Here is a 24,261-nt window from a genome sequence, read left to right on the forward strand (position 1 = left end):
GTGAGCCCCCTATTTCTTATACACATGTTAAGATAGATAATTCTGCTAAGCTAGAAGGGGCCCTCCGAAAGGAGGGTCTCAGGGGAGGGTCGCTCTCAGAGGAGTCTGATTCAGAGGACACCAGTAGTGGGCGGGAGAAGATCATATTATGGGAACCAAATAGATTGTTAGTCTACTCCTATGGGGAGGAGGAGGATAGTCCCAAGAAAAAACCCCGTCAAGGAAGAAAGAAAGATGTCCCCCCGCAGACCTCAGAGGGTTACAAAGACCCCGGGATGGGAGGGCTGGACGAGGGAGATGGGGTCAAAGTTAGTGAAACTTTAGACGAGGTGCTGAGAATCGTCTCACACTTCCCAAACACCGAGCTGGAGGATGACCCTTACGAGAGAGGTCACACCCCCAGCATCGGAGGGGACTCTCCAGATAGCCCCATGGAGTTCCAACTCAGTGTGCAGACGAGCGACTTTGAGTCGTTCAGGAAGGAACGTAGGTTGTTCTTCCCGAGCAGCGAGACTGTCACCAGTTCGTTGCATGAGGCGATCAGTGACTTGGATAACCTAGAGAAGGATTTAGATCTAGACATAGAGAAACAGGCTGAAATCCAAAAGTACGTTCAGGACGTGACAGACAGTGTCATTGCGTTACAAAACATGGAGAATTTAGACGTCTCATCTCCTAGTAAATCACCACGGGCTTCCCCCACCTCCCCATCTCGTTTCGCTTACAGTCCTCATAGACCAGCTAGTCTGGGCGTCTCCCCGAGGAGGGAATCCACCTCCACTTTTGACGTATCTCCACAGGCCAAAGAAATGTTTAACGTAAATACAGGTATAGCCGTAGTCAATCAGAAGCATACAATTATACTGAAGAGTCACTCCTCGGAAGACGAGGAGGGCTCCCGAAACGATAGTTATGTAAGCCAGCTTAAGATGGAAATAGATAATACGGGGCGTATCTCGGTCGACGAGGATTCGTTCCAGAGTGGGGACGGCATCCCGTCCGACGTGGCGGAGGTCAGCTACAGCGAAGTGTTCAGTGATAGCGAGGTGAGTTTCGGCCGTCTCGAGAATGAGACCGGCCAAGATAGTAGCACCCCCCAGCAGCAATCCCTACCCCTGAGTCGAACCAGCCTCTCGGATATCGAGAGCGAGTCCTCGGAGGACCAGGCCGTGTATCAGTATAAACTCAAAGAAGCCAAAATGACTAGAATTAACGCCAGTTTAACTGACACATCATCCTCCAACGTCAGCTCCAGCGATGAAGAAAAACATCGCCGGGAGGAGGATGATGATGATGATGATCTGGAAAAAGGTGAGCTTGATAGGCATGCTGGGGGCCTCATGTTGAGCCCTGATATAAAGGCTGGGACTGGTAAAGAGTTGTTTGCTGATCTCCACGACCCACCCTCTCCAGTTTTCCCAGATGCTTCCGCTAATTCAGATGATTTTGATTAATATTTTGTTGCCCTCTACATTTATATCTATATAATTTTTTTTTTCCGGTGATTTTTTCTTCGTCTCCCTCCCCTAGTTCAGTTGACTTCCTTCAATCACATAAGAGCTTTTTTAAGTCAGAGCAGCCTTGCTCTCTTTATTATTTTTTTCTCTGTCTTCACCACATATCTTTGATTTTTTTGCCACTCGTTGTCTATTTTTTTTTTTTTTCCGTTTTTTTTCATCCCTTGTATAAAAGTCTGGATGTCTGTCAGTTGGGCCATCTGTTACCATCACTGAAAACTTTATGTATATTTTGGCTTCCTTTGGTCGTTCGTTTCCAGTAATTTTATGTGACGTTTGCCGTCAAATTACAACTCCTTATGCAGACTGTGAACCTTGCACTAAGTGCCTTATCCCTCTCTCCAGTCATTCTGGAAATTATCGTCCCACCTTCTGTTTCCTGTTACCTTTATAATGCCCTGTGAAAATGATCATTGATGCAACATCATATACAATTAGGGAAATTATAAAAAGGGGTTGGGATGGGGGGGGGGGGGGGTTGTAGTGGATTGGTCAGTTTCAAGTCTATGAAAAGTTAGTAGTGAATAGTCCTATGCAATATAGCTAACAAAGAGTCAAATTGTTGCATTGTTCAAAGATAAAATAATGCATTCGTGAAAGCACAAAGCAAGGTAAAGAAAAAGAAGCAGGGAAAAACAGTCTCTAAAAAGAACTAAAAGAAATTCTTACCAATGATCAGCTCCAAACTGTGGGGAATATGCTATTCATCTTTCCTTTTTTTTTAAATTTAATTTTTTATTCAACTCATTATTCTGAAGTTACATTGAGTAAAACTTGTGCAGTCAAAACTGAAATATACTCCTTAACACATTAAATTGCCGGAACCCAACTCATAGGTTGCAAATCTAAAAGTGAGTAACGATAGAACTAGAGATAGAGGGTGCTGTTCATTCTTTACAGATTACTCTCTATATGTTATATGTATATATATATATATGGATTTAATGTTTTGTAGTCTAAGATAAAAAATCATGTAATGAAACCAGGAATTCACATTCAACATTAGTTACTGACATTTCATAAAATGAAACCAGGAACTCAACATTAGTACTGACATTTAATAAATCCTTTACAAAAGGTCATCATTTACTGCAAGATGAGCGAGGTTTGGGTTCCTCCGTAATCCCTTAAAAGAGGGTTATCCCCTGATCCCTTAAAAGACAGTTTCTCCCTAATCTCTTAAAAGAGGGTTTCCCCTAATCCCTTAAAAGAGGGTTAATCCCTTAAAAGAGGGTTCCCCCTTTTCCCTTTAAAGAGGGTTACCCCTGATCCCTTAAAAGACAGTTCCTCCCTAATCCCTTAAAAGAGGGTTCCCCCTTATCCCTTTAAAGAGGGTTACCCCTGATCCCTTAAAAGACAGTTCCTCCCTAATCCCTGAAAAGAGGGTTCATCCCTAATCCCTTAAGAGGGTCCCCCTAATTGATTAATCCCTAATCCCTTAAAAGAGGGTTAACTATGAAGGTTTGTGTGGTGGAGCTGGAGAGACAAAAATGTCTTGTCCAACAACCAAAGCTAATTTGGGTTTAGAGGGACTTCCAAACACTCTCTGAAGAACTTCAGAAAATGTGGGATAAACCAGCAAATGTGATATCCAAACCCCTCTGCCTTATCTTCCACCCTTGGAGGACATATGATCATCATAAAAAGTAAGAGTAAAAGCTTGAAAGAGGTTGTAGCGTTGAAACATTGATGAGGTCGTCATCGTCATTGTGTGTTTTGGTGCGTGTGTGTGTGTGTCTCTGTGGTTGTTGATGTTTATTTGTAAGACCAAGATGTTGTTTCTTGAATATCATTCTGTGAATTCAGATACACTGTTACATTATTAAAGTTGTAAACGAGAAGCTTGTGCTGTTTTTTATCTCAAAGTTTTAGATCATTATCCTTATCCTTTTTAATAAAAAAAAAATTAAGTTGAGAATTTGATGTGAATGGAGTGGATGTCTTTGTGCTCTGTATCAGTCGGCCTGGTAACAACTTACAAGGAGAGAGGAATAATATCTTGTTTTTATTCTCTTTACAAGAAATGAAATAGAAAACATTTCCCTTTATCGTTACTCATCCTAGAGTTGGTCTGTGAGGATGTCATGATTAGTCAGCCTGTTAACGAGGAGATAGGATTCTTTGATTATAATGGATATAAGCGTAAATGAATAGGACATTCATTGTGACCGATTTTTGTATTGTAATGGCAATTCCCAGACTCCCAGAGATATTAAGTATAAGATCTAATGGCAATGACTTTATGATTTGGAATAATCCACAACTTCACAAAGAAATTATATTGACTTTTCAAATTAATGATCCAAATTAACGAAAAAAGCTAGAACCATGTGATGTTACAATCACACAGAACCATCTTGAAATCCCCAAAGTTTGTATTTGTGATCATTACCCAAAATAGAGATGATTTCGCAGTGGTAAAATTGTTACTTTGCTGGAACTATCCATGAGGAAGATAATTGCAAAGTTATGACTAAACAGTTGTTTCTATTTGAGCTGGGAATAAATGAAGTTAGGTTGCCTGTTTCCTTTCATAAACAGTAGATGTTGGAAGGCATTGAGATTGATTTGTATAAACCAATATCAGATTTTTTTTTTTTTTTGAATCTTAATATCATCTCTATCTTTCGGTGTTATTGTCTTTACGTGCCTTCGTGAGCCTCTGTTTAAAATTTTAGAAACAATCCATGCAGGGTAGTTTTTTATAAATAAAATTTTGCCATTTGAGTTGACCATTCCCGAGCATAGTGACAGAAGCCACCATCAGAGGGAACAACATACAGTAGCTTATATCCTATTTCTACACATGTTAAATCCCATCCCTTGTTTGATATTTTTGCTTAAATTTCTGAAAAGTGCTTTTGGATACAATGTACAATATAGACCTCAGTCTTTTGAATTTATATCACTTTTCTATAATCTATTTGGTACAAGATAAGTGTTCAAAAAATGGCCCATTTCATACAAAAAACATTTTTATGTACCCTTATCAGAATGATATGCAGGATTGAAATGCCTTGAATCTGCCTTCTGTTCAAATTTAGAGCCTGCAGTTATCAGGCGCTGAATCAAGTCTTTCTCGGTGATCTCCTTTCTGTAGATAAAGATGGACATTTCTGTGCTGTAATTAGTCAAGCTTGGGTAAAGCAGTACCCAGTATTGTAATACAAATAAGATGGCCGTGACTTGGGAATATCAGGGTGCAAAGTTTTTTTTGTGATGGAAAATAAAGTCAAAATTACTTTCAAAATTTATCTCAGGATTTTAACTCTGTCATGATGACGAATACTCCTGGGTAGGTGTAAGTCCACAGGTCCCTTGTTAGAAGTAGTGTCGCCCAAAAGAGCAGTCTGTGATACTTTACCGCCAGATACACTCAGAGTTTGATATGGCTCCGCACTCCGTTTGGTCCTTGTAAGAGAGGGGTAAATAGCTTTCCATCTAATATTTTCTAGCTGCGGTCTCTCCCCGTACTGCCTGTGTGCCTTTGCCAATGCCAGTCTATTCTCACCTTCAGACTAGAATCTCATGCGTCGTCAAAATGTTTAAATTCACGCCCGGTCCTTGAAATACAACATCAACTCAAGCTTTGTCCTACCTTGCAATTTATTCCAACTCAAAACGACACAGGACGGCGATAACCTTTGAGAATGCATCATTTGTACTAGAACCGTACCGGCCTTGTGATCTTGAAGATTTTTGATACCCCTTGTACCTCTTCCTAGGTGTCCTAAGATGGTTAATTTTTGCCACAACAACAACTCATCTGTCATAGTGAACTACGATTCATCTCTCAAGCCGTCTACATTCTCTGGATTCATCGTCATTCATCCACTCATCCTCTTACCCATCTCTCTTCTAACTCAAGTTGATCCGCAAACAACTCACTATTTTGTCTTCAATGATGCACTCATCATGGCCTCCATATCACAAAAAGAAACAACCCCCCCCAAAAAGAAAAATTGTCAAAGTTACATGAATTCACAAATGATTGTCATTGTCTCTAAGACACCAAATTGATGGGTTTTGCTCAAATCTTTGAATTTGATTAGTCAAAAAGAAGGACCCCTCCAGATTGAGTGCCACTGGCATGCCTATTTTAAGCGCATTTTCTTGTTTCTTTAATTAACGATTTTTCTCCACTTTTCCTCGTTATCATTGAATACTACTCTGTCTGACCTCCACGAACGTTTTTTTTTTAACCATGATGTCAACCGTGTCATTGTTTACTCAAAATAGTGAGTGTCGTAGAATACTAATTATTTCACTCATGATTGACAGACGTATTAAACATTGTAGAATTTACACTCATTAATTTAGATCAAAAACCCAAACCATTTTGCTCCAAATTAATTCTCTACAGTTGTGTTTTTAGAAAATTGTTGCCTTTTTTAAATGTGCCTTTTTTGTTTATATGTTGTCTTGGTGTTTTGGGTTTTTTTTTTAATATATAAATATTTTTTTCTTTATGCGTATTTTTATTTGTCGAATATTCATTAACAATACAATGAGATCCAAAGTATTTTGAACAAATTTATTCATAAATTGGAGACTTTGAATTTTTTATTTTTACCAATTGTGTACATTTTTTTTCACCAATAGAAAGATTATTTTTTACCTCACTTCATTTTATACCTGTAGTATTCAGTTAAAAACCTTTCAAACTATGAGTGGCAAACTACCACACAACTCTTTTTCAAATTCAAGACAAACATTGTTTTTTTTTTGTGGAAAAAGACCAAAAGAAAATAGTTGATCTGAAAATCAGTATTAAGATAATTAACAAAAAGAAATTAACAAAGGAGAGCGTCTTCAATCTTCATGTTATTTGATACTTAAGTTTATTCAGTTTTTTGGCCTTCTTTTCTGAGAGGTCAAGGAATGGCTTGTGCCAGTTTCAGAGGTAACAGGGTTATTCTTCAATTGTTTTCTTTTTTTTTAGAATAATATATCAATCATTTTCCACATTTTTTGTTGTTGGAAACATGGATAGATCTTGAAGTATTCATTTTAGTATTTGAAATGAACAGAAAAGAATGGGAACCACCCAAATATGGTATTCAGTTTATGACGTCATAAAAATTATAGGAACTGTCCAGTAATGTGGATATTTTCATACTAGCAAGACAGCAGAAAAATTCATCACAATTAAAGTTTTAAGTTTTTAAAATTAAGTTTTGGAGAATACAACCTTTTGGACTTTTCAAAGTAATAGTAATAATACGAGAAAACAGTAAAAATATTAAAATGTAATTCAAAACTGGTATTCTGATAAAATACAAAAGCCTTCAATCATTGAAAAGGTTAAAAAACAAAAAAATCTGTAACGTATAGGAATATAGAAGGAAAAAAATGAAAAACTTTGTTTAATTTACAAAAATTGAAAACGATATGTTCCAGATGGGATTAACTTAAATTTCTAGATACCCCTGAAAATAAAAACTGATTATACAAACTTCAAAGAGAAAAAGCTCCTAGGATGGGGTGACCAGATTTCTTTGGTCTAGCATATTACAAGCAATATGATCACTGTGTTGCTGTGTATTAGCTATTTGTTATTGCTGTTATTTTCTTTATTCTTTGGTCTTTAACATGATCAAATTGATTGAAATTGAACAAAACTTATATGTTAGGAAATTTAATACAGTATTGTCTTTGTTAACATGTTTTGTTATTTTTTGGCTATGGGGTCTTAGTGTGTGCCACGTTGAGGAGAAAGGTATTCATAATATTCATAAGGTCAGTTTTAATGATATTAAAAAAAAGTTTTCATTTTCTTGCCTTCTAAACATCTCTATTGAAGTTCATTTTATTTGCATAATACATCATAAAGAGGAAGCATATTGTTTTCATGAAGTTTAAAAAAAAAAAAATTATATCTGTTGCTCAAACGAGCTGAGTAAATTTTATTTTGAAGAAGAAGAGGTGTCGGTTAGCTAGGTGGTGTTTTACACTTTAACGAACAAAGAGAAGCTTTTGTTTTCAAATTTTGCCATTATAATAAATATTGTTGTTTTGCATGTTGATAGAACAAAATAATGCATGAATTTTGCTGTCATATTAAAAAGGATTTAGCATTCTGTGTAATCAAAATTAAACGTATGATCTTTGCTTATTGTTTAACTTGCATAAATTAACATCTGTCTGCATATTAATTATCTCTTAACCATCTCATAATAGCTAATCAATTTCTAATTCTTAACAGGTGTTTCAAACCTTTCAAACCGTTTGTGTTGCTTCTAAAAGCTGTAGTTCCCTGTGTTAACTCTGCCCGGACATTACAAATGTTCATTATATCACACATGAATCTAACTCTCGTTCGAGGTGCAAGGGACGAAATAGTTTTAGAGAATTGATTAGCAATAATTGCTCGACAATTCTTGGAAATAGCAATTAGCATTAGCAGGTACTGCATTTTTTGCTAATCAAAAGTAATATTGATTAGCAACTGGCAATTCTTGGGTAGAAATTGCTATGCGAACCCAGTTATTTCATCCCTTGGAGGTGGCCGTGGGTACACCCTGAGGAATACCCCCTTGTCAGTCAGTGGGTTAGTACCGGGGCAAGCTCCAGATAACTTTTTTCGATGAAGAATGGTGAAGGAAGGAATGCAATGTTTGTAGTTTGTACTAGCCATTTTCTATAGTACTAGCAACATTAATACAGTAGTTAAGTTTAGTATTATAAATTAAGATGCGCACTGTTTGTAGTGGTGTAGTATTTAGTACACAACTCACATTCCTCAATAAATCTTTTAAATATTTCCTTTTGTTTAGTTTAAGCCTTTTTAATAAGAGATTTTAATTTTAGTACCAAATAAGGGAATGTTGTATAGGTTTTCTTATTCACTGGTAGTTTGTCTTGACATAGCTGCACCAGTGGTCTTGGTTCAAGTGAAACTTGTTTAAGGTTTAAGAAATTCTGAAGAGAAAGGAAATGGGTGGTGGAATGGGTGTAGTGGAATGGGTGTACTGTAGTGGAATGGGTGTAGTAGAATGGGTGTAGTAGAATGGGTGTAGTGGAATGGGTGTGGTAGGAGACCTAGCTTTCTGAGAAGTGTAAGACAAGATACAGTAATAGACCACCACCAACCTGTTGCTTTTATTATACAAGAGGTTGCCACTGTGGCAATTATTAACTAACATAGGGCAGATGAGAGATATTGTACTCGGTTTGTCATTGGAGCCTATTATTGGTATCTCAGTTCTCATAGCACTGGTTGCCATGGTAAAACTTTATGTTCCTGAGTAGCAGTTATTTACCCTTTTTAAAAGAACAACCGAGACTGACCCTAATGCAGACATCTCATTGAGGTTGAATTTCTAATAGATGGATCTTGATCAGAGGAGAGACTGTTACCATGGCAATGCTAGTTAGATGATACCTGATGGCAGTAAGATCAATGAGACGATGGAGGATAATTGATTCCTAAAGATATTTTCTTTATTTTAAGCAATTTGCGTGATCCCATAAAAGACCATCTCAGACAGTAATTTCCTTAATAAACAGTAGTTGAAATACTCCTTTAGAGAAGAGAATAAAAGTTGTCAAAGTACCCTGGTGAACTGTATGAAATACAGTTCATGAACTTTCAATCTAAGATGTTAACATTTGAACCGTCCAAACGGCATTAAAACCTATGAAATGTTATGATAAATTTGCCTTGTAAACCAGGTTTGACAAAAAAGGTCCTTTTAAAGATGTTTTTATATTCTGATGGACAGTATTTGTAGACATACACTCTGTCTTGAAGTCATCAATGATATTTGTCACATGGTGAGAGCAGACACATACGTTGTCTTTACAGTTTGCTCCTGAAGGATGATTTGCCATCTTGAATCTATCCTAGCTCAGCAGATTGTAAGAAATACTCTTTAAAATTCCCACCTCTTTCATCGTAACGCACCAAAAATATTTTAAATGCTTTTCCAACTTTTCGATCATTACTTTACATGGTTTTAAGAATTTTTTGGTTAGTTCTCACAAACGAGATTTCCCCTTAAATTTTGATGGTATAACTAGATCCATTAGATAGCATCTGCACTATAGGTAAACGAAAGTGTCCGTACAAACAACGAAATCATCAGTTTTAGATTCCCTATTACACTAGTTTCGATCCTGTTGAGTCACATGATATTTTCATTTAGGCTATATTTTGCATGACTGACCCCCATTTTTTAATGTTCCTTGTTTACCTTCAACTCTTTGTAGTTAATTCAACTCCTATCCATCCTAAACGTAGTACTTAATATTACCAACTTCACATGTAATCATGCAAGCGTTTTCGTAATATCATCATTATCATTATTATTATTAACTAAATTAATAAAGATATCTGAAATGATTTCTAATTTGAAGCAATAAACTTTATGAGGTACAACAGATGATGTTAGCTTTTCTTTATGTATTTACATTATCACTTGAGGCAATCAGTATACAGTATCCTTGTATCATCACTAATTCTCTCCCACTTTATCTTAAATCTTATTCATAATTCTGTAACCGTGACATTGGATGGATATTAATCAGAAACAAATTTCCAAGGTCAAAATTTGCCCTTGAATGCTTCCAAACTATATAGCTCTATACATTACTCAATAATAATGTGTACTTACATTTACAGGGATTTATACATGAATAACAGATTTTGTACTATTACCACATCCAGTGGTATCCTATCTATGTTCATACATCATATCTTTGTATACCATACAAATAACTAAACAACAACTTCAAAATTGTATTTCATCGCTTACAATGAAATATAGGCGTAACTCCTGACATTACAAGAAGTCACAACTACTCAATATTATCCATATTTGACATTAAAAAATCACTTTATTTTGTTGTATGATTGATGGTTGCAATGGGATTTTTCCCTCTCTTGTCCCTACCCGTGCCCCCTCCCTTAACTCCCCACCCTTCTCTTACCACAAGAGTCTCACTATACCAAGGTCATAAAATTTAATTTGAGAAGATCATGAGGTTTTTTTAATAGTTTTGGCTACTTTAGTATTAGCTGGAAGCTCCCATGTCATGTTCATTTAGTTCATGTTTCAATGTTGTATTCCTACATATCTGTCTCTCCTCTGTGGGATCTGCAAACAACTCTTTTATCACCAGCAAACCCAGGGATGTAGTTGGTTTTCGGTTTCGTTATGGATCTACAAAAAAACAAATTAGCATACTTGATCCAAACTTTGCGATAACAGTAACCCTCAAGAACCCGAGGACCTGGTTGGCCAGGGTTAGGACTCGCGAGAGCCGTAAGTATCGCAAACTTACTCATTCTAAGCTAGGGGGAGAAAGAAAACACCCAGTAGGAATCCCAGCTAGTTGCACAGCTAGTTATAAAGGTAAGTCTTATTAGTTTTCTCATTTCTCGATAAAAACTTAAAAGGTAAGTCGTTTCTTTTCAACCTTCAAACTAATGATAATATCATGGTGAACTAATACATGTCTCAGTGAGGTTAGCAAATACATAATTAAGTTTATGATACCTCATGAAGGTTGGTAAACCTCAATTAGGTTTAATAACTAATATAATAACAGGGAGATTTGAACTTACAAGGATAATCCAGCAAACATGATTATTTATTTGTTACAGATCATTTCATGGTTATTCCGGTATCCTCATCACATCAGTTTCGTACTAAGATTCTTACTATACGTTTATGCTTTCTATACTAGATACCTTGTGCATTGTAAGGCTGAATAACTAAGGCTAATTAACTGTTTTTCATATTCTATTTATAAATATGTTCTTTCATGTATTTATAATGAATTTTTAGTAAACTTGAAAAAAAAAATTAATAACACCTGACAATTATGTAGGTATTATGAATCGTGTGAAAGTATGAACTTTGCATCATCAGTTTGCAATTGCACCCTTTATTTGATCTGTCATTGTTTGTTTCACCCCCTTTTCTGTGTAGGTTCCCCTGTCCTGTCACCCTCGAAAACCATCACAGCCACCCAGGAAAGCTCAACGCCGGTACAAGACACTGCTCAGGAAGATGAAAATCATGTCAAAAAAGTCAAGGTAAAAAGATGGATCTTAATCATTTCAGCGTACCGTTGCCATGGCAATAACTTCATGCGTGTCATTATGTGCTGTTAGAGAGAGGTGATGCTTTTATGTCAACAAGAGGGAGTACAGACATCATGTTTGTAGAAAATATTTGATATTCATGTTGCAAATGAAATGGCATGAAAGCCTTTGATTCTTGCCCAATAAAGCTAAGGATTAAAAAAATTGTTAAGTTTTCTCTCAGGAATTGAATCCTTTCATACAATTTTGAATTGAATTAGCAAACAGCAGTAAACTGAACACTGCACATGTCACAGAAAACAAAAATGTATAGAAAATGTTGTAAACGTTGTTTTACACTTTTTGTGGCATTTCTTAGATATTTTTTCCCCTTCTTATCAACAGCGGCATCCTCCAGACAAGGCTTATTTCATCGCTAAGGAGATCTTGACCACTGAAAGAACGTACCTGAAGGACCTGGAGGTCATCGTTGTGGTACGGATAAACACCTTTGCATATTCAGCACTTTCTGAAAAAAATGTTTTAATCAAGATAATGCAAATATATATCAGGACTGTCAAGGTGTTTCTGTTTGAATTGAAAGTGAACTGGACCTTTAATGCCAAAAAAAACATGCCAGAAAGTGTTTTCTTCATGATTGCGGGCTAATGTTTTCCATCCTCTGTTTTCAGCACTTTTGTGAAAGTTGTAATCCATAAGCCCTTGCAGGCTTCTCCCACGTCTGTGGGCGCCTAAGTGTCATTGAAATAACTGCCTGATTATGATTATTATTGACAGACAGATAGATAAGTATTTATCATTAAAAGGAACCTAAATAATAGTCATCTGTATTATTTCTGGGACCAACCCCCCCCCCCCCCAATAAAAAGAAGCCTCCAGAGATGATCGTGATGGGATTGACCTGTCTGGGCCCTATAACTTTTACACAAGAAACATTCATCTCATTACTATTTTTCCTCTTTCTCTCCTGTAGTGGTTTCGTAGAGCTGCCGCCAATGAGGTCACCCAGCCCGATATGCTGGAGAATCTTTTCGAGCACCTTGAACCGATCTATGATTTCCATTGTAAATTCCTAAAAGAAATAGAGCAGAGGCTGACTTCATGGTAAGAAACAACTTTCTTGAATTTGTTTTCTTTTTCTCAAGTACAATATTTTCACAAAAACAAACAACAGTCAGTGAATGTTGAGATTTTGAAGAAAAAAAATAATAATAATTTACTCACATTATTTTGATTTTGTATCATTCATTCCCAAATTGGACAGTGGTGATTACCATTAAATTAAAAATGGGAACATTTTTTTGTGTTATTCTTTTTTACTTTGAACCTTTTCTTGAGATTGGCGCAATTATTATCTACAGCTTCAGCTTTTAGCTTATCCTCCTGCTGATTATCTTCTCATGTGTTATGAATTTTTCATTAACTAAACAGATGTAATCTCTCTTTGATAAGATTGAAGTAGATTTTCTAAGACTAAAAGCAGGTACAGTTGCTTAACCCACATCTAAATATCACTGCATCTAATTATCAATTTATGGAAATATTACTTCATCAAGATATTACTACCCATTACCTCATAGCAGCCTCAATTCCTCGGTGACTCGATAAGAGTTAACCGAGAGGGGGCTGTTTCAGAATTATCTAATCACACAGAAGATGATATCTTGTCAGTGACACAGTAAGAAAAAAGGGGAGTGGGAGAATAGTAAACAGGAACCAGAAGATCACTTAAAAAGACGTCCCATCTCGTTAAAAACACTTTCATTTTGATAGTCCTCTTTTGTTTTTGTTTTTGGTTTGCCTATTTGGCAGTTTTCAGGGATTCCAGTAAGTTTAATTGTTATTTTATTTTGTCCTCCCTAATCCTTATTTCTTTGGCAACTCCGTTTGCATTATACACTACTTTTTCGTTATTTTGGACTTTTCTTCTTTTTCTTTCCCTTTTTTTTTTAAGGTCTCTTTATCAGTTGTTGATTGGGTTGGAATGCTACAGTGTGGTGTTATCCCTTCCTCCCTCCCCCACCCCCACCCCCACCCCCATCTTTTATCTCATTTATCTTTTCTTTCTTAATCGTTAGAAAGAATTCTAATAAGTGGGAAAGAAAGTGATCACTTATATCGCAAAATTGATTTAGATATTTTGTTTTCATTGCAAGAACACCTCATCTTTTTTTGCTTTTCTTTCCTTTCTTTTTTTCATCTTTTTTATTGATAAAGAATTTGAGAAGATTTTTTAGATGTCTCATACATTTAAAAACTGGTCAGGTCAATACACAATTTACTTGACATAATAACTTGCATTATTTAATCTGTTTAGTGATATCAAGGTCATTTTGTTCAAACTCCCTCCCCCATCCTCCCTCTCTTGAATTTTGTTCCTAGGCCTTACACTGCAAGTAGTCATGGTAAACCTGTTCTTCTGTACTGTGTTCACTATTAGCCTGTAATACGAAACTTGCAAACAAAACTCATGGACAAGAAGCATTGAATACAAGTGCACATATATATATTGAGTGTGAGTGTTTAAAGGTAGTCAGTATAGGCCCCAAATTATAGCACACTATAATTGCTACAAGTTTTCAAAAAGTACTTTCCTGGAGGTCTTTACTCTTGAATTTGTTCTCAGACATTTTTAAGGAACACACAAGATGACTGAATGTCCCAGTGAGGTAAATTTGCAACAGTTTAAGAATTTTGACCAAAGGTGACCAATATTTGAATATCTAGCATATTTGGGGCAATATACAGCATACCTTTAATAATGCCAAGAAGTATTGAAATGACCTCTGATTCAGCTCAAATGTTTAATAATTGATGATTAGTCAATAATAATTTGGTAGTAAAATTAACGATTATTACTTCTGTCACTCTTGGCATCAGATTATTCTTCAAAAACTTCTCTTCACAGTGATCACTACTTCTTCTTTTTTAATATGGATTCGAGATATTTGACTATAGATTAGAGGAAATCTGTTGCCATGGCAATATAACTAAAAAAATTCTAGTGGAACTGTTGGTTATTAATATTAAAATGTAACCTTTACTGCTGTCTTGTTGTGGTATCGGACACGTTATGAATCGTGCAGTGGATCTGCAAGAGGGATGTCAATATTTTAGCTGTTGCTAAGAGAGATTTTTGTGTATAACGAATAAATTAGGTCAAAGGTCCTTGCATATTTCATTCCATTGAAATATAATGAAATTCCAAAATTGGGTCAAAAATATAAGTGAAGCCGAATCGTACTAGGTCCAAATGAGGGAAAAGGGGGAGGGTGAGGGAAGGGGTTGCACTCACAGAAGTACCTGGAATGGGTCCTCCCAATTTTGATTGGTCCAATTTCAAATGACTGGTTATAGTTGACCTAGAGTGTTTCTTCTTGCATGTTATTGGACTATTAAAGCTCTCTCCAAGTTGACCTTTGCCCTTCTTTGCATCAAAGAGTTCAAGAACCATCAATAATATCTGGGTTCATGCATCTTTCACCAGTGTCATCATTCTTTCTTCGCTGCCAGCCTCATACTGGCTGTTTCTTTAAGACTGTCCTCTTTCCTGTAGTTTCTATAGCATCGTCTCCATTTCTTTGCATCCAGTCTTGTTTTTGTGTAGATGGAATCTTTTGTGGGTTGCCATGAACTGAATGCATCATCGTCAGTCTTCTCTTCGTCTTTCAACATCTTCCTTCTGATGTTGCTTAGAGAGCATGGCTTGCCCTATCACAGAGGTTCACCCCCCCCCATCCCTTCTTGACATGAATTGTCTGCTAGTCAGTAGAGAGAAGGCCGTCCATTCGACGGGTGATTGAACCCATCCTCTGTCAACCGGGTTGCAATATTTAATGCCGTTGGCTAATTAAGCTGGCTTAGTTTGCTGAATTAAAATGACAGACATGTGATTGATGAAATTGTTTTCTTTTACTCTTTTTTATTATTTTTATTGTACATAATTCCTCTCAGAAAGAACAACTTTTATTGAGCAAGCAACAGGGTCAGTTAGGCAACTGGCTATTACTTACAAATAACTAAATTAGTCATGTGATTTTGTGTTTCAAGGGCAGAAGGTTTATTTATTATTTCAATTATATTATAATATTTGGTTTTTCATACAAAGAAAGAAAGGCGCAGGCATGTAAAAATGAAAGAAAAAGTATTGTTGAGGCTTTTTATCGGTTACTTACAAAATGCAAATTGATGACAATGTAGAACAGTTAGATTTGAATGAAGGGCAAATTTTTAATCTGTAGTTGGGTCGTTCGAGACGACAACATTTCTGTTTGGACAACCAACATCAGCTCTCGAGGTTGTATGGTGGATGACTAGTTGTTAACATCAGATTCAGATTACATTGTAACTAAAATACACCAAAATAGGTAAAAATAATCAATTGCTATCACCCCCAACGCTGGTTGTCTGTTCACCAATCTTACACATCTCTCTCACTGTTCACATGTGTCGTTGTTATTTTGGGACTTTTTTTGGACAATTTGCTGCTCGGACAACCAACCTGTAAGGTTTGGTTGTCTGATGGACAACCAGATAAAATCCTTCCAAAATTTGCCCTGGTAAGTTACTGTTAGTTACTGCAAGTGTGTCTGTTAAAGTCTATGCCTTAGTTTATACATTGAGAGGGCCAACCAAGACCAAGGGTGGATATATGTATATATGTATATGTATATATGAATATGTATGTGTTCTCTTACAGGGAGGGGCGTGCTAACACCGAGGTAAAGGGCAGTTACCAAGGCGTCGGTGACATCATGCTGAAGAATGTACAACATCTTAAAGTCTACAACAAGTACCTGGAGAAACTGGAAGAGATCTTAAACCAAGTAGAGAACTTGGTGCGGAAAAACAAGAGCTTTGAGACCTTTTACAGGGAATTTGAGGTCCAGAAAGTGTGCTATCTGCCTTTTAACACATTCCTATTGAAGCCTTTACAGCGATTACTCCACTATCAGCTCATTCTAGACAGTAAGTTATATACATATTGATATGTAATGAATATGCATGAGATTGATGAATGGCTAATTTGAGATGTTCAATTGTTTTCTTGAAGCCTTTAAACATTACTCCAGTATCATCTTGTATCAGAAAATAGTGTATACATACATTGTTGTGTACTGAATATGTATGACAAATTAGTCTGCTCAAGAAAAACAAAATGAATAATTCATAAAACTGAACAGAATATTCAGTAGTATTGTACTCCTGACATTTAAAAAAAAAATTACACATTATTACTTGCAACTTATTAATTTTTTTTTGAGGGAGGACCTTAGATTTTTCTTTGATGAATTTTGCACCTCTTTCTTATTTTTTTTCTTCAGGATTGGTGAAATATTACCCAGAAACTCATCCAGACTATAAGGATTGTAAAGGTAAGAGAGTTTAGTTGTTTGACACAAAACGGGTGAATTTGGTAAAACAGAAAGGGATTCTTGTATGGTTGTGGTGTGCATGACTTATTTGTCTGTAATTTATAGCAATAATTTGTTGATGGAGTACTCTTGACCATTCAAGAACTCTCCCTTCCCTTCCCCTCCGCTCTCCCCCCTCCCACCCCACTCCCACTCCACTCCCTAGCTTCTCAGTCATTTGCTCCTTTATCTCACCCTCTGTCCACCTTCCCCACCCTACTAATCCTATAGAGAGATCATGTACCCCATGGGTTGAAAAGTATACTCCTCTTTTGTAAACCAAGATGCTCTCCTCCACATGCATATTTTAATTCATTTTTCTAATTTCCTCGGTAATCTCCTATTTCAGCCGCCGTTGCTGAAGTTGGTGAGCTGACTAGTAACTTGGTCAACGACCTCAAACAAATAGGAAACTTTCTCAAGTTGACGGAACTCCAACGGGATCTGGTTGGCATGGACAATTTAGTACAACCAGGAAGGGTGTGTAGAACTCAGTTAAAACCATTGTTAATAGTTTGTTCCTTCTGAGACTGACATATATTACTTTGTTCCTGTTCTGTTTATCAGTGCCTGATCCCAAATGCCACTTTGACTCACTCTCATAGGCAGGGGGGGGGGGGTTTACTTTGATTCTCTCTCACAGGCGGGTTTTTTTTACTTTGTATCTTCTTCTGTCTAATGACTCCTGCCAAGTTTGATTTACTTAATCAGAGAATCAGACACTTCACAAAAGTCTGTGGAAGTCATTTTTGATCCCATTTATCAACCCAAAGACCTCTTTGATCATCTGTGTGAACTCTTCAAGTCAGACAGTTCTTCAATGTAGAAGCTGACACAAAAGCTTCAGTGGTGTGCGTTCTGTGTGTGTACCTTGGCAACGATTCAGTCAGTTAATGTACCTCGTCTCATCCATGGTAGTCATGGTAATACTTGAATGTTTCACTAATCTTTGATCCATTCATTACTGATCCATCAGATCAATGTTTTGAGCAAGTATAATCTAATTACTGTTCAGAATATTAGTATATAATTTATCTCCAGTCTCTGGTTCACAAACTGATCAATTGAGGGCAGCCTACCTGAAACTCATACTCAAGTTTATATGTCATTTGAAAGTCTCCTGACCTGTTCTATGAAGACAGTCTAAATATTATCCTCACAACTGATCCTTGATTCCAATTCCCTCTTGCAGCAATTCATCCGTGAGGGCTGTCTGCACAAACTCTCTCGTAAGGGCTACCAGCAGAGGATGTTTTTCCTCTTCTCTGACATGCTTCTCTACACAAGTAAAGGAGTCACCTCTAGCAACCAGTTCAAAGTTCACGGGCAGATACCCCTCAAGGGAGTCGTGGTAAGTGTACCATGGAAAGTAGTCAAATTGCTATGTTCCTTTCAGAGGAAGTTTAGGAAACAGTCTGGTATGTAGGAAATGAACACCTCAGGTCATTGGATTGTTGCATATGAAGCCAATTAAGTGCAAATGAGCTGTCTTTTGTATTTGTTGTTAAGTATATCTGTAGATAATATATTAAGTTAACTCCCTCTGAACGTCATCTCAAAAGTATATGATTAAGCAGCTCTCGGTGGGACAGAGGTCTGTTTGATGCTTCATGCTAATTTCAATGAACACACATCATTTCAGTAGCAGATGTCCTTCTGTGATATTGTACTTGTTATATTGTGATATTGTACTTGTTATATTGTACTTGTGATATTGTACTTGTTACAATAATTCAAACTAACAAATCTTTGTTGACACAGACATGATAGACTGAAAACCTGTCTTCAACCAATCAGAAAGCTTCTTTGAGGTATTAATCAATCACGTTTGATAAACTGACTTGAAGCTCAGAGTTTTAGCTGTGAGCTTCAGTAAAATTGTATCCAACTCTCCAAAACGAAAGATACCGGAATATACCTGCGATTCTTGTCATCATAATTGAAGACAAGATCTTCTGAAACATATTTTCACACATAACTTGAGATATGGTTTCAGCGCTATGAAATATCTTTGGATATGTAAACAGGATAGATCACGAGCGTTAGCACCCAGAGCAGTTTATACGGCAATGTCAGGACCTATAGGACAGCGCCCTCTCCTAACAGCTGAATATCCCCCAATAAAGAGTTTACTTTGAAGGAACACATTTTTTACTTCAAAGTTGCTACACTGAGTTTTGTTTGTCTACTTTTATGCCAAACAATGCAAGCTTCTTCCTCAAAACTTTGTTTTTGTTCATTCTGACTGCACCACTTTTTCCAGAGGGCTAAACAGCACATCATCAAGACAATGTAACCCAATACCAATAAACTTATTACAGGAGATTATAAAAGTCTTTCCTGGTTCATTAACTTCAGGGTAGAGCTCAAAGCCTTAATTTGAGAACTTTGTATTCATTTGTGCAAGAAATTTCCCTGTAATTACAGGTATAGGTTTTAAAGGTAACTCCTGCAGGTGATGAATTGTATCTTTTTATTTTCATCTTTGATGTAGATTGAAGACAGCGAACTGGACAGGTCGGTGGCTAACTGTTTTACCCTTTACGGTGGCAACAAGACAGTGGTCATAGCCGCCAGTAACCCAGAGGAGAAGGACAGGTGGATGTCGGTAAGTTGTACCTGTAGACTGTTAAGAGCCGACAGACCTCACAATCAAACCATTGTTCATGTGCAGGGTAGAGAGATGTTAAACCCTGCGACATTTGATTTGAAAGGTAGTAGTAGTAGTACTTGCTTGAATTAATTCTCTCCTGCACATGCTATGAGAATGGTCTGTCATGATGCCACAAACTAGGGGTGCTAGACATATTTGTCTCTTCATTGTCAAGAATACATTTAACCTGACAGTTGTGTCATAATCTATCTTTAGTTTGTCAAGAAGAAAATAAAAAAATCTCGATGCTTTCCAATTGGCATGAAACAAAGTATGCTTTTTTTTAGAAGTTGATTTATATCTCAGCAGAAGAAGTCAGATTTAAGTTCCATTGTTGTTAATCTTTAACATCCGTTTGTTTTATATTTCATCAGGATATTAAAAGTGCGATGGCTCTGTGCCAAGACAACGAGACGACTACCACAGTCAGTAAGTAAATTTATCAATTCTGGTGAGATACTAACGGGAAAAAAAAGTGAAGAAACTGTGTAAATATGTGACATCATTTATGCTGTTAATTCTTTGTCTTTTCTCTTTATCTATGGTGGTGGTGTTATAAGTCATGTAAGAATTGTCAAAAGCTCGACCTGTAAACAAAATTTCAAATGATTGATAAGGGCAGATGCCAACAGTTTGTCGGGAATTTTTTTTTCAATGTGTTAATGTCATAAAGAAAGTAGCAGAGCGGCAGTTCCAATCACCGACACTCATTTAAACTGAATGCAAATTAGACCTTTTAATTAGCCTTTAATGTCATTTGTTTTAGCGGTGAGACATGTCTGAGAGTCCGTGCCTGATGAATGTCACCAATGACTCTATTCCGTTCAATCATTTACGTATTCCGTCACAACTCTGTATTTATTCAATAAAGTCCAACCAGTGGGAGGTAGGGACCTGTTTTACAATGCAGGAGCTACTGGAGGTGTAGGCATAATCCTACCCTGGCAAATAAAAAAAAACCTATTTAAATGAAGATACCGAACAACGAGGAAAGTGTGATAGAGAGTCGCACAGACCTGAGAAGTAAAGAAACATTAGAGAAAAGGTATAATGAGAAACGAACGGAATAATGTAAGACAAGAGCATTCTTAAACGATTAATGAATGAACGGTATAAACAAAGACAAATACTGGAGAGATTTTTCTTGTTTATTTTTTTGTTCAGCTACTCCTGACCAAGATTCAGCATTCGATGAGTCAGAGGACGATGTTTCGTCCCCGTCACGTTCCTTGGAGCGTCAATCCCAGCACAGGGCCAATACTACAGTACCTGTGTGCTGGCATAGGAACACCAGTGTTAGTATGAGTGACCACATCAGAGCAGTTCAGGTCAGTCTAAGCAATCAAATACTTTTATCCAAACCAGAGAGAGGCTTAATCATAAGGTGACCAGACGTCCCCTATTTTCTGGGACAGTCCCCGATTACAGTGTGCTGTCCCCGATAAACAAGTGTCCCCGAAAATGTCCCTGATTCGTCAAAATGTTCAGGAATTTCGGAAATATCCCACATTATTAGTAAAATAATTGTAAAAACAAGATTAAGTTAAGTGTGCAGTCGCAGAACGGAACTAACCAGTATTTCAGGTGGGCCAGTGTAAAGTGGAATATGCTAGATCGATCTAGCCTAGCACTCTTTCGTAAATTAAGTAAATTTCATCTAAGTAAAAGCTACATTTTTGAAAATAAAATTGATTTAAAAAGTGCTTCTAAGTATCACCATTTTACATCTAAGCACCTTAGGCACTTGAAAATTTTCCAAAGGGGAGGGGGACACCACCTCCCCTTAAACCCCTCACCCATATCAGTCACGCAATAAATGTCCCTGATTCCAGTCAGGCAAATATGGTCACCTTACTTAATCAGAGGCCTGATCCTAACTCTATTTGAACCTAAAGCTGCCCTTAGTGCTGAAATAGTGTTTTGGAATGAACGAAGATTTAGTGATGTCTGTTAGCTGCCCATGGAAAGTACTGTCCTCCCATTTATTCTCTATGTGGACGGCAGTAAATCTATTCTTAGTAACAGTATAGATTGATGTCTCTGTGCAGACAGACCTACTGTCTTAACCCACTAGGCAGCTATCTTTACATTTGGAAATAGTTAGATTTGTTCTCCATGAATTAAGAATCTCAGGTTTTGGATTCACCCCACACTTCAAGAATGTGTAATGCCTGGAACATGTGACTATAAATCTTTCTTGAAACAAAACACTTTTTTTCTTTTCTTAAATCAGAACCAACTGAGTGGATTTTTACTAAGAAAGTTCAAAAACAGCAACGGATGGCAAAAACTCTGGGTTGTGTTTACAAACTTCTGCCTCTTCTTCTATAAGAGTTACCAGGTGAGTCATGTAACCTCTCCATTTAGGAGGTATTAGTAAGTGTGGTATAACATGAGAAGAGGTATGATGAAAAAATGCTTTCGTGAGGAGGTTGATTAAAGAACCAACTTTAGAGTAACAATGCTTTTATATGCGCAACATGATGCACCCCTTGCTACATCTGTCCTAGTATGATTCAGCACTTTATACATGTCCTAGTGTGGTGCACCATTTTAAACATCTGTCCAAGTATGGTGGTACACCACTTGGTACATCCATCCCAGTATCATGCACCACGTTGTACATGTCCCAGTATGGTGGTACACCACATGGTACATCTGTCCTAGTATGGTGCAGTAATTTATACATCTGTCCTAATATGGTACACCAATTGGTACATCTATCCTAGTATGGTGCAGTAATGTATACATGTCCTAGTATGGTGCACCACTTGGTACATCCATCCAAGTATGATGCAGCACTTTATACATCTGTCCCAGTATGGTACACCACTTGGTACATCTGTCCTAGTATGGTGCAGTACTTTATACATGTCCTAGTATGGTGCACCACTTGGTACATCCATCCAAGTATGATGCAGCACTTTATACATCTGTCCTAGCATGGTGTACCACTTAATACATCTGTCCTAATATGGTGCACCAATTGGTACATCTGTCCTAGTATGATGCAGCACTTTATACCACATGGTACATCTGTCCTAGTATGGTGCAGTAATTTATACATCTGTCCTAATATGGTACACCAATTGGTACATCTATCCTAGTATGGTGCAGTAATGTATACATGTCCTAGTATGGTGCACCACTTGGTACATCCATCCAAGTATGATGCAGCACTTTATACATCTGTCCCAGTATGGTACACCACTTGGTACATCTGTCCTAGTATGGTGCAGTACTTTATACATGTCCTAGTATGGTGCACCACTTGGTACATCCATCCAAGTATGATGCAGCACTTTATACATCTGTCCTAGCATGGTGTACCACTTAATACATCTGTCCTAATATGGTGCACCAATTGGTACATCTGTCCTAGTATGATGCAGCACTTTATACATCTGTCCTAGTAAAGTGCACCACGTTGTACATGTCCCAGTATTGTGGTACACCACTTGGTACATCTGTCCCAGTATGGTGGTACACCACTTGGTACAACTGTCCCATTATGGGGGTACACCCCTTGGTACATCTATCCCAGTATGATGCACCACTTGGTACAACTGTTCCAGTATGGTGGTACACACCTTGGTACATCTGTCCCAGTATGGTGGTATACCCCTTGCTATAATCTGTCCCAATATAATGTACCATGTGGTACCAATAAAGCATGCTTAGTTTGTTAAGCTTTGTTTTAAATACTCCAAGATTACTCTTTTGGTTAAGTTTAAGAAAGAAGTAACTTCTTCCTGATCAGTTTGGTTTCTTGGTCAAATTGTAGACTTTGTAGCATACTTAAAGACTAGAAAGCAATTCAATTATGTATGTATTGCACTGACATCATAGTATTGCTAATGGAATGTTCCTCATTTGTTTACCCAGGATGGCTACCCCCTTGCCAGTTTACCTCTCTTGGGATACACCATTACACAGCCAGGGGAGGAAGATGAAATCAACAAAGACTATGTCTTCAAGCTTCAGTTCAAGACTCATGTTTACTTCTTCAGAGCGGAGAGCGAATACACTTTCTACAGGTGAGACCAAGATTGCTTTTCGTTTGACATTTTGCAGCTGTCAAAGCTTTTGGTGTAGATGTATAGGCGTAGGAGGCGGGGTTGGGGGCTGCAGCCCCCCCCCCCCCCATGGAATATCTTTGTGAAAATTCGGGAAATATGCTGAGAATTGTTCGGGCACCTACTGAAAGAAAAATAAATTGCAATGTGTTTTTCAATGGTTAAACTTATATTATTAAGATCATTATTATTGTAACAACTTCCCCAAAAATGGCAAATGATTGTATTTAATTGGCATGCGATGTAATAACCCACATATGCCTATATGTTACAGCCCCCCCCCCAAATTAAATTGGGCTCCTACACCGAAGTGTAGATGTATCCTTGTTGTGTTGCTGGTAGCATTGATTGAAATGATTCTTGGTTGTGAAAAACATTAAAACGGGCATGTAAATTGTGAAGCACTCACAAATGACAGTTGTTTGTAGATAGCTAATCACTAATGATATTAAAGGCAGGAATATGAAAATCCTTCTGCGGCGATGTGCAAAGTTGCTGGTTTTATACATGTGTAATTTTAAATGCTGAAATGTCTAGACAATTGTAGAAG

At 37.1% G+C, this 24,261-nt stretch overlaps 2 protein-coding genes across 4 annotated transcripts in view; both read left to right on the forward strand.

Moving 5' to 3' along the window:
* LOC139975073 (FERM, ARHGEF and pleckstrin domain-containing protein 1-like) overlaps positions 1 to 24,261 on the forward strand; it is a 71,387-nt gene that overhangs the window by 43,465 nt on the left and 3,661 nt on the right. For all 3 annotated transcript variants that reach the window (XM_071982686.1, XM_071982685.1, XM_071982687.1), the window contains exons 13-24: positions 11,453 to 11,559; positions 11,953 to 12,042; positions 12,542 to 12,672; positions 16,268 to 16,536; positions 16,893 to 16,943; positions 17,332 to 17,462; positions 18,175 to 18,333; positions 19,477 to 19,590; positions 20,010 to 20,064; positions 20,800 to 20,963; positions 21,869 to 21,976; positions 23,521 to 23,672. In XM_071982686.1, coding sequence (XP_071838787.1) covers positions 11,453 to 11,559; positions 11,953 to 12,042; positions 12,542 to 12,672; positions 16,268 to 16,536; positions 16,893 to 16,943; positions 17,332 to 17,462; positions 18,175 to 18,333; positions 19,477 to 19,590; positions 20,010 to 20,064; positions 20,800 to 20,963; positions 21,869 to 21,976; positions 23,521 to 23,672 — 1,531 coding nt within the window. The remainder of the gene's footprint in view (positions 1 to 11,452; positions 11,560 to 11,952; positions 12,043 to 12,541; positions 12,673 to 16,267; positions 16,537 to 16,892; positions 16,944 to 17,331; positions 17,463 to 18,174; positions 18,334 to 19,476; positions 19,591 to 20,009; positions 20,065 to 20,799; positions 20,964 to 21,868; positions 21,977 to 23,520; positions 23,673 to 24,261) is intronic.
* LOC139975074 (uncharacterized) lies at positions 7 to 9,901 on the forward strand. Its single transcript, XM_071982688.1, has 2 exons — positions 7 to 7,841; positions 8,022 to 9,901. The coding sequence occupies exon 1, from the start codon at positions 276 to 278 to the stop codon at positions 1,452 to 1,454; it is 1,179 nt and encodes a 392-aa protein (XP_071838789.1). The 5' UTR covers positions 7 to 275; the 3' UTR covers positions 1,455 to 7,841; positions 8,022 to 9,901.

The sequence above is a fragment of the Apostichopus japonicus genome, chromosome 10 (assembly GCF_037975245.1).
Source record: "Apostichopus japonicus isolate 1M-3 chromosome 10, ASM3797524v1, whole genome shotgun sequence".
Taxonomy (NCBI): domain Eukaryota; kingdom Metazoa; phylum Echinodermata; class Holothuroidea; order Aspidochirotida; family Stichopodidae; genus Apostichopus; species Apostichopus japonicus.